Source organism: Diaphorina citri, unplaced genomic scaffold (assembly GCF_000475195.1).
Source record: "Diaphorina citri unplaced genomic scaffold, Diaci psyllid genome assembly version 1.1 scaffold350, whole genome shotgun sequence".
NCBI lineage: Eukaryota > Metazoa > Arthropoda > Insecta > Hemiptera > Psyllidae > Diaphorina > Diaphorina citri.
In genome coordinates, this window is record NW_007377785.1 from 183013 (window position 1) to 194229 (window position 11217).

General features: G+C 37.3%; 3 protein-coding genes across 3 annotated transcripts in view; all 3 read right to left on the bottom strand.

Annotated features, from left to right (window-relative positions):
* Positions 1-1124: 1124 nt before the first annotated feature.
* LOC103507906 lies at positions 1125-2266 on the bottom strand. The gene is made up of 2 exons (XM_026822655.1): positions 1944-2266; positions 1125-1742 (listed from the first exon to the last, which is right to left on the bottom strand). Exons 1-2 carry the CDS (start codon positions 2041-2043, stop codon positions 1195-1197), a joined length of 648 nt encoding a protein of 215 aa, XP_026678456.1. The 5' UTR covers positions 2044-2266; the 3' UTR covers positions 1125-1194.
* A 2629-nt stretch (positions 2267-4895) lies between these two features.
* LOC113466889 (chromosome transmission fidelity protein 18 homolog) lies at positions 4896-5707 on the bottom strand. Its single transcript, XM_026822656.1, has 2 exons — positions 5539-5707; positions 4896-5164 (listed from the first exon to the last, which is right to left on the bottom strand). Exon 2 carries the CDS (start codon positions 5146-5148, stop codon positions 4903-4905), a length of 246 nt encoding a protein of 81 aa, XP_026678457.1. The 5' UTR covers positions 5149-5164; positions 5539-5707; the 3' UTR covers positions 4896-4902.
* A 3067-nt stretch (positions 5708-8774) lies between these two features.
* LOC113466887 overlaps positions 8775-11217 on the bottom strand; it is a 5413-nt gene continuing 2970 nt past the window's right edge. The window contains exon 2 of the mRNA XM_026822649.1: positions 8775-10794. Within this exon, the coding sequence (XP_026678450.1) occupies positions 8821-10794 (1974 nt within the window). The 3' untranslated portion in view covers positions 8775-8820. The remainder of the gene's footprint in view (positions 10795-11217) is intronic.

An 11217-nucleotide genomic window follows, 5' to 3' on the forward strand; every position in this document is an offset into this window, starting at 1 on the left:
GGCTTTCTTCTTTGTATTGGGTTTCCCTGTGATGTACTTCACCAACACATCTATGGAAGCCTGGGATCAAAACAAGGAAACGACTAACCAAAAGGAGAAAAAACACTTGATCTTGTTATTATGATTTTAATGTTTTTAATAATTTGTTCTGCAATAATTATTGATCCTCTTTTTATGAAATTCGGTACTTTAGGAAATTTGATGATTAAGTTGTGAACTTTTAGGGTCCCATTGGGTGAGATCTACAGTTTACTAAGCTACCACTATAACTAGAATAAGCAACCCATAGGACCTAGGAGCCAAATTTACGCCGTTGTTCATTGATTTACTATTCTATGAAAGAAAGGTAGGTATACATATACACTAATCTACAGAGGTCACAGTGTTAATTGCATACTCTCTCGGGAGAGCAGCAACCAGTCCCATAATATATAGAATAGAAGACTCATGAGGGAACTTTTACTCACCCAGGTTTGGTCACTTTCTTATCATCCGGTATTTGAAATATATCTCCCCACATTGAGAACAAGGGTTTCTGCATATCCTTGACTCCAATATTAGCATTATGTATGGCTGGTAGACGTAATGTTTGGTTTTGATAGCAACTCAGTGCTGATAGACAGGATCGTATATCATTACCAGTCTTCTCACTCAGTGCCATCATGGTACTTAGATCTGTTTTGATCTTCTCCTTCTTCGATACTTCCATGAGACGACCTGCCAGTCTGAAATCAAGGAAAGGATGATAATATTACTCTAGATTTTATTAATAAAAAATAACTATGATTCATGAAAATCTGGTGTGAACATCACACGACTTTCCTTGTCCTATTAAAAAGTGATTATTTGGGGGTTTTAAGTAAGGTTTTGGAGGGATCTTTTCCCATATTTTGTTCGATAGCTCGAACTATTTAGGCAGTAGAGCTAGGAAAGAATTAATTTAAGAAGAAATAAAGAGAAAGAGAAAATAGCCTAAAATGGGTAGGTACTAGGTAAGTACATGTTTGAGTTTTTTTACAAATACAAACCGAGATTTGTACACTGGTAAGGTAGTGAGTGGGTTATACTGATACAATTGCTGGCTTTGTTTATTACAAACCTTTGAACATGTACGTCCCACTAGTGGTCAAATTTATTCAAATGATGATGGATCAAATCATACAGTAATAATAAATGTCAGGGTAACTCTTGCAGCTATGATTTGCATAAAAACATGCTAACTATTGCTTTGGATACTACTTGCTTTCCAGCTCTGTTCAAATGTAAACCATCACGACTATAATGACCAGCATGAAGAAGTTGGTTTGTATCCAGAATATTGATAGGGCGATCTTGTTCTCCAAGAAATTCCTCAAGTTCTTTATTGAAGTTCACAATTGCACTGTTCTGATAACATTGTCGGTTCCACTGAACACGTAGAGGTACCAACATGAACGTAAATTTTGCATGTAGATATTTGGAAAATAATTTCAGCAAAGATGGTTTCAGCGTTGACAAACTATTACGACCAATGTCATTGGTTCCACCAAACACAAATACGTGATCTTCATTAGACACAGTTTCACATAAATAATTACAAATTTGTAAAAGACTAGCACCCCCTTGAAAATGGTCGATAATATCTATTGTGCTGTCAATATGTTGAATGTAATTTCTCAAATATCTCACATGGGAGTCACCAAGGATGAATAATGTTCGACTCATTTTATTTCTACATTCTGTTTTCACTTTCTTAGCTAGACCTAGAATACAACATGATGAGGTTTAGCCTGTTAGTAATCTTGAAAAATTTTAGGAGAAATAATTTCGGTAATTATTCAGAAGCACTGCTCTAATTGAGGATCAATCAGAATTCAAAAAATTATAGCCGTTCAGAAGATAAACAAGTACCTTAAAGGATATCTAGGCTAGGACATACTGTATAATGTAGCTCTTATCCATACCTGCTGCTGGTTCATCACATCGTCTTAATACTATTACGGCCTGGTACTTCGTCAAGTCAGAGGTGATACTTAAATCAACAACTGACGTCGTTTCAGCCATCACTTATCACTTAAGAATAGAATAACACAGTAAAAAGCGCAACAAGGTAAAAAAAGGAAAGTAAAAATCTTAATGCTAAAATGTAACTAAAAACAAGATTGTCTAAAATGCAGTTCAATAAAAAGATATTATTATTATTCTTATAAAATTGTGGTAACCTTTGATGAAATGAAATCTAACAGAATGAAATGCGCTGGTAAAATACGAACTTGATGACATGTAGTTGGTCACTTTTCACATTTCCATTGAAAATATTTAAGCTGGCCTATTTAGCTTGGGAAGTAGCGCGCCTGCCTTGTAACCAAGGCGGACTTTATCGTCTTTATCCTAAACATATAACGTTAATTCTCGGAACAGTTGGCTTTCTCCTAGGCTCTTCTGCCACTGATCACGGTCCAAAAAACAAAAAAAAAAAAAAAAAAAAAAAAAAAAAAAAAAAATGGGGGATTTTTTTCACATTTTCTCACACAAATGAGCTCTGATCTTGAAATTTGTCGCAATGACCTATGAACTCAAAGTGAGAAAGTTTTAGATAACACTTCAGTCGCACTTCAGTCGATCATTTAAGACCGGTTTTAGCGTCATCTATGGTAAGCTATGCCGAGCAAGGCTAATAAATGGATGGGTGACCTAAAGGAATAAAGGGAGAATGGGCTATAGTCTTGATTTTAGATCATTACATGAAAGTAAAATCAAATCAATAATAATAATAATAATAATGAACTGGATATTAAATAAATTTTTGCTTGTTGCTTGCTTGATGCAAATAAAATTACAAATTAGGTAGGTACATGGGTACCTACTGATTTTCTTTAACCACGATCGAATAAATTACGGGTTAAAAAATTCCCAGAGGGACGGACCCAGCTTGTTATTTTTCACACCTTCATAGATACTTGCGACTTGCCAGCTAAATAGTTCCTTGGACTGAAGTGGCACTCGTTTAGATTTGCCTTCTGGTGATTTGTCTTTTGGTGATTTGCATCAATAATAATAATGAACTGGATATTAAATAAATTTTTGCTTGTTGCTTGCTTGATGCAAATAAAATTACAAATTAGGTAGGTACATAGGTACCTACTGATTTTCTTTAACCACAATCGAATAAATTATGGGTTAAAAAAATTCCCAGAGGGACGGACCCAGCTTGTTATTTTTCACACCTTCATAGATACTTGGAAGTCTGACGTCACACATCTTTGAACTCTTTCATTAGAACGGAAAATAAAAATTGAATTTTCGACCTTTTACAGTTATTTTTTTCGGATTTTTGACCTCAGATTTAGATTTTTCACAACTTTTCCATAGGAATCGACCATTTATTTATAATTTTTATCCATTTGCAACTGCTCCATTCAAATGAAAATTCTTCCTTCACATCGAATTACATTCTGAGCAATAACCACAACTGAGATTGTTGTAAAACGAGAAACCACAATTATTTAAAACATCTATGACAAGTACCTATTCATACTTAACACAATTAAAAATTTAACAAATAAAAATCTCACTAGCCGTATTTTAATATTGCATTAGAACTACTTGAAAACTGTAGGACAGAGGATATTACTTAGGAACCTAAAAGCTAGAATTTGACCGAGCTTATTTTCATCGCACGGGTTCATTTTTCACCAAGAAATTTCCGGCTTCATCTTGTTGCCAGCCATTCGCTCAGACCATCTGATAAACCGTGGAAAGTGTGTGTTGACCGAGATCTATCAGACCGTCTGAGGGACCTCGGTCGGAAGCCTTTTCCGCCAAACACGTTCTGTCTATCTGACCTTGTTCTGTCAGACCATCTGACCTAGTTCTGTCAGACCATCTGACCTTGTTCTGTCAGACCATCTGACCTTGTTCTGTCAGACCATCTGAGCGTGAGGGGCCGGCAAGAGTACAATAATAAAATACGGCATTACAGCTAAAATAAGGATTCAAGTATTGAACAGTATTTTACAATCACGTGATCTTTCCATCTTGAGACCGTTTCACTTCACGTGCAAAATACTCGATAGTTTTCTTCAGTCCATCATTGAGACTGACTTTAGGTTCCCACTGGAGGTATGTCTTGGCGCGGTCTATGTTGGGTTTACGTCGCTGTGGATCATCCTCTACTGCCTTGGTTAACTTCATAGCATGCTCCCCGCCTACTAGACCTTTGATGATGGTGGCGAACTCTAAGACAAACAGAATATAGGTAGATCGTACCCAATACTGGGCTATGAGTTTCCTGTGTTTCGTTCGGTTGTGATGTATAGTACGAGGATTATGAGTTTTGTTCAGCTTACTACTATCTGGACTTTTGTTTCTTTTGAACTTCATAGCATGCTCCCCGCCTACTAGACCTTTGATGATGGTGGCGAACTCTAAGACAAACAGAATATAGGTACTCTTTAGAGGTGCTACAGGTGAATTTTGGAGAAACTGAAGAGGGTGATATATACCAGTGAGGGCACTTTTAGGTTCCATCAAGGCCCTAGGATAGCAGACCTATCAAGCCCCTCATTAGACCCCTTCAGTTCGGGGGACCTGAGCTAGCTCTTTGGCCTAGATGGCACCTATTGGTATCCTCTTAATGGGATAGTATATGGACTCACAGCTTTTCTCTGTCATAAACCTGAGTGTGCGGACTCTTTAGAGGTGCTGCAGGTGAATTTTAGAGAAACTGAAGAGGTTGATATACATATACCAGTGAGGGTACTTCTAGGTTCCATCAAGGCCGGGGGATAGTAGCTCGGGCAGGGGAAAAATACTGGTCACAATAGATCTACAGAGGTCACAGTGTTAATTGCATACTCTCTCGGGAGAGCAGCAACCAGTCCCATAATATATAGAATAGAAGACTCATGAGGGAACTTTTACTCACCCAGGTTTGGTCACTTTCTTATCATCCGGTATTTGAAATATATCTCCCCACATTGAGAACAAGGGTTTCTGCATATCCTTGACTCCAATATTAGCATTATGTATGGCTGGTAGACGTAATGTTTGGTTTTGATAGCAACTCAGTGCTGATAGACAGGATCGTATATCATTACCAGTCTTCTCACTCAGTGCCATCATGGTACTTAGATCTGTTTTGATCTTCTCCTTCTTCGATACTTCCATGAGACGACCTGCCAGTCTGAAATCAAGGAAAGGATGATAATATTACTCTAGATTTTATTAATAAAAAATAACTATGATTCATGAAAATCTGGTGTGAACATCACACGACTTTCCTTGTCCTATTAAAAAGTGATTATTTGGGGGTTTTAAGTAAGGTTTTGGAGGGATCTTTTCCCATATTTTGTTCGATAGCTCGAACTATTTAGGCAGTAGAGCTAGGAAAGAATTAATTTAAGAAGAAATAAAGAGAAAGAGAAAATAGCCTAAAATGGGTAGGTACTAGGTAAGTACATGTTTGAGTTTTTTTACAAATACAAACCGAGATTTGTACACTGGTAAGGTAGTGAGTGGGTTATACTGATACAATTGCTGGCTTTGTTTATTACAAACCTTTGAACATGTACGTCCCACTAGTGGTCAAATTTATTCAAATGATGATGGATCAAATCATACAGTAATAATAAATGTCAGGGTAACTCTTGCAGCTATGATTTGCATAAAAACATGCTAACTATTGCTTTGGATACTACTTGCTTTCCAGCTCTGTTCAAATGTAAACCATCACCCATGTGATTTTTTACGCCGAATCGAATGGTGCTACTTTTAGCACTCTCCGACTTACAGTTGAGAAGTTGCGGGTTCGATACTTCCCTATGTCAACAAATTTCCCTTTTATTCGTGAACCCGAATCGAATCTGCAGCTTCTTTGGTTAGATAATATGAGTTTTGAAACTTACTTACCTCAGCTATTAATTATGGATCACTAGAACTATTTTCAATGTCTCTTTTTTTTTACTTTCTTTTAGTACGTATTCGCAAATGTAATAGAAAGTCGTGTGATGTTCACACCAGATTTTTTAACTCGTAACCAGTATTTTCTACATGATTTTACGAGTGCAGTTTTTTCCCCAGTCGAGATAACGTCAGACCCCATTACAGCACACTTTCGTATAAAACGTACCTAATATGCATTATCTCCGAACCCCATTTTCGTTTCCAGGGAAAACGGAGACGGGGGAAATTCTTTTTGACATTTAGTAACTTGGAAGTTTAAATATGAAAACCCCAAGACTCTTATGTACGTTGTTATTTCAAAAAATGAAGTGGAAAGGGATAGGGGAACTTAGAGGAAAGGGATAGGGGGGACTTAGGGGAAAGAAGGACAGAATAAACATCAGACAGGATAATACTCTGTAATATTAGAGTGAACTTAAACCCGAGTTTTCTGACAATATTGGAGAGGAAAAAGAGAAAGATTCTTCACTAGAGAATGGAACATTTTCGTTTCATTTCTGTTCGTCCAATAGGAATGATTCACTCTGGTTGTATATACGGGCGGGGAGGCTCATGCCCTTGAGAACGTCCTTGATCACTTGCGAACATTTCAGTTTCCGCTGTGAAGCCTGGTGAATCAAATGAAATGAGAGTTAATACAGTCGTAACTATAGCAATATCAGCTGTAGTTTAGAAGTTATTAGAAACAGCTCTCTTAGACTTACGTACATTTGTATGCAACTCCTAAACTTGAACTCCAATTACATATCTCGAAACGAGGTATGTGTGGCTTGTGTAGTCCGTTCTTCCTCTTGACCCCTCAGTTCAACCCGATGTTTACTATCCAGAACATTTTGATGATACTGTGAGTGACTGAGTGAAGTGTGAGACCTGCACTATTATGGGAATCAAGCTCTGAGTATATCAGTAATCAGTACGAAAGAAATGTACCCTACAGTTCCCTAAGTGACTAGTTTCAAGTTATAAATAGAAAGTAAAAAAAAAAAAAAAAAAAATATGATTTTCTTTTGTAGGAAATACATGGAACCCAAATGTACCAAAACAATTCCAATATCAAGAGATGCTGAGACTCCTCAATATATGAAGACAATACCTGCCAGGTGTAGCTGTGATGGATGCAGGAAACCTGTAGAACCACACACTACATACATGCAGTCAGCAGTGAGAAGTCATTATGGAACAAATACAAGAAACCTGACAGCTACATCCTATGTTGCTATGGAAAGCGATTTCAAGAATAGGGGAACCCCAGGGACCTCGTTAATTGCTAACTGTAGTGAATTGCCTAGACTTTATATTGAAATAAGTAGCAGCAGTAATGATACTTCCCAATGGTCTACGAGTCATTCAGACTCGTCGTAAATACATTTTGATAAATTCAACGAGGAAAGAAGGAAAAATATTGCTTTTTGTGTTTTACAAAGTAGTTTCGCCAGTTAAGGCATACCTAAGAGGTTTCAAACTTAAAACAGAGGTCCAGAAGTTTTTAATGTGTTTCCTACATTAAACTTGAAGTACTTACCTTTTGGACAAGTGATCTTCATTATTGGATGTACTATTGTTTGATCTGTAACAATAGACGAAGTAGACATTTACTTAACTTCCAAAGTACTTAATTATTATCATTACTTTAACTTCACCCATACCTATTGTAAGAATACACGAAAGGTGAATTTTAAGAAGTTCACGATTTTGCTTATATTATTAAGTTTGTCCTTTAGTTACGTGATGTACATTTCGTCAGTAGGTTTTATGTCCCCGTAAGACTCATGAGGACGTAAAACTGAGACAAAACCAGCCCTGTCAAGCCACAGACAGTAACAGTGGCTCTTGAGGGTACCTGAATGGGACTACGGTCAAGTCCGTCTCAGGAAGTAGGGTACAATGACATAATTATGTACCTGAATATCCCTTATCAGACCCTTACGACTCGGAAAAACGCCGAATGTCAAAAAAATCGATTTTTGGTTTTTGGTGCCAAATGGTTCCTATGATCCTAAATTTTGATCCTATTTTCCTTATCCTAAACCCCTTGAAAACGACTAAGTAAAACGTGTTGCCGTATGTCAAAAACGTATGTTTGCCGTATAGATTGAAATCTTCAAACTCGATTTCCGGAAGTAGGGTTTTTTGACATATGGCGTTTTTGCTTAGCACGGCAGTATACACCTTTAGGTAAATTCCTACAATATGTTGTTTACTAATGCAAAGGAATTGATTATTAGGTCATTTTCCTACGAAAAATTATTATTTATCAAACAATTTTAACCTTGAAAACGGACTCATTAAAGTACTATTTCTGAGGTGTACAGTTCCTTCAACAACTCTATGAAGATTTACCTGAGGTGCTCCATCGATTTCATCCAACACCAGACAGTTAGGCTTGGGATTTTCAGACATGACAGATTGCATGGTAGTGGCGGCTTCCAGAGTATTGTGAAACAGTGCAGGACTACGATCATCACTAGCATTCAACTCCACCACATTGTAACCTGCGTGATTCGCCACTATCTGAAATGTGCAATATTTCATTATGTATTACTTATTGATTGATAAATAATAATTACTGTATTAGGTATTCATTTTAAGGGGGTGTTCCTCCGCCTTGTGTATCTGGTAGCGATTGAACGACAGCTAAAATTTGACTGTATGGTTAGTATCTTAGCATCCTCCTCTCTTAGTACCTATGTATCTTATCAGATGGGCGAACTTACTTCACTCCGTCCAACATGAGAAAACCTAGCTTGTAGCATTTTACACTTCCTAAAAGGAATGGAGTCTATTAAATTCTGATAGAAATAGGAAATGTAATTATGTAAGTTGAGATTTTTATTTAAAACAAAATGGTTTTTATTCTCGAGACATAATAGTCCTGTCTCATCTTCCATGCATATGTTCATACTCTGCATGGCTACTATCTGTATTATCACAAGCTTCTGGTTCTACCATACTCCGACCACTGTTCTTCTTCAATTTCTTCTTCTGCTTTTTCTTGCTCTTCTTCTCACAGCTCCGAATCTGTATTTTATCTTTCTTACTCTTAGCCTTGGGTATTTTGAATCTCACACTGGACTTGGGTCTTGTACAGTTGCTCTGTGTATAGTTATACATATCCAACATTTTTTCATTGCACTCCTCTTCCTTATCCATTTTATTGAGGAGTGCTTGCTTCTCATCATCAGGCTTGCACACTGCTGCAACTGCAGCTGCACGCTGCTTACACATGTCCTGGAATTTGACGCGTCGATAGTTGAATGCGTCGGAAAAGTCACGGAAGAGGGAGCCTTCATATTTCTTGAACTCGTTGAATAGTTGTCTTGTCCTGGGACTTACAGACCGCGCGCATTCAGTACTTGATACTTCTACTTTCTTGTACTGTGGCGTCGGGGATTCATCTTGTCTTCCCTTACACTTGGGTTGGGGTTGGGAGGGACACTTGTCTTTGTTTGATCCCCTATGTTGATCACCGGCTAAATGATCGAATGTTTTATACATAACAGTGGAGGAGGTTCGTGTCTCAGCATTCTTCCAATGAACCAGTTTCTCAGCATTTGGTTGGCATGGTTTCCCCTGGAGTTTTCTCCACACACAGATATACATACAACACAATGCTAGGAGAAGTATTAACATAATGAGATATATGAGGCTCCTCCATGTCTTTTTAATATAACTGTTTAACTTCTTCGTATAACATGGGGTTGTTGTTTCAGGTTCAGTACTAACAGGCTCCACAGCTTTCTTAGCTAGATATTCATCCAGTATAGACTTATCCATTAGCATGACCTTGTTCATACTCTGCTTAACCATATCATCTAAATGTTCAATCACATCTGCCTTCTCTACTTTAACATTAGTAATGACATATTTCTGTGTTGGACTTGGTATAGCTATACCATTGCGACTTTTATTGGCGAGATTCTTCTTCACCGAGATTTTAGTTTCAATGCGAACAATATCAGAGAGATTGAGGCGTAATAGATTGAGATCTTTTGTATTCACTGCCTTGCGTGCAGGTTTGGTGAATATTTCTTTGGTTGGAAGGCTGTCTAAACTATGGTTGGTTTTGGTACCAAGGTTTTCCAGAATACTATGGTTCGTTTTCGTGTTCAGATGGTCTGACTGGAGTATCTGGTCTAGCAAGCGATGTCCGGTTTTGGTAAGAATATGGTCTAGCGGACTATGACCCAACTCATTTTGTACTTTCGCAGTACTTTTGGTCTTGTTTGTATCTAACTGTTCTATTTCCTTCTGTTTTAATTTCTCCTGCATTTTGTTACTCGTTCTGTGTACTTCACCAATTCCATCATATGTTTCATATTCAACAGGTTTGTTAATTTTGTACAGATCAGGGTACGGCATTTCATGTTTGTACCCTAACTCGTGTTTGGACATAGCCCAGGTCACATGATCATAGTTAGATGCTTCCGGTGGTAATATCTCTGTGTTTACTTCAGCAAAATCCTCATATACCTCTCCATCATTATTGTCCATGTCATTATTCAACTCTTCTAAACTGTCCCCTTTCTTTATATGTAAGGAATCACTCGGCATGCGAAGTGTAGTTGTATTTCTCGGCAATGGTTTCATCAAGTCTACCTTGACTTTGGTTTTCTCTCTAGTATGGTTGTTTGGTTGGAGAAATTGCTTGTGTGATGAATGTTTTATCATGGTCCTTCTAGTATGGTTTCGTTTGTGTGACAAGTGTTTGAGTTTCTCAATATTCTTTGTCAGTTTCATCCATGGCTTAGATCGTACCCAATACTGGGCTATGAGTTTCCTGTGTTTCGTTCGGTTGTGATGTATAGTACGAGGATTATGAGTTTTGTTCAGCTTAATACTATCTGGACTTTTGTTTCTTTTAGCCGACTACGAGGTAAGAACTTACTATGTTTATAGATATTTTAGTTAGGTATTGACAAAATTGTGCCTTCATTTATTTAGGAAATACATAGCAGATGGTATAACAAGTGGTATTTTGAATGTAAAAAAAATAATAGATAATGTGGTCCGTTTGTCGCATAGTCTCAGCTATCACCACTACGAAAATCAATTCAATAATAACAGAGCTGAGCTGGAGACCATTTTACCTCGGAATGTTTCGTATATTTTATTGAATAGGTATTTTTGTTACACTTTTTCGTGAGTTCTATTTCGATAGAGGTTTACCATCACTGTACAACTGCTAAAATCTTCATCCTCCCCCCATTCGGCCACGCGGCTATTATCTGTAGAAGAAGCTAAAAAAGAGAAACAAGTTGAGAAAAGAAAAAAAAA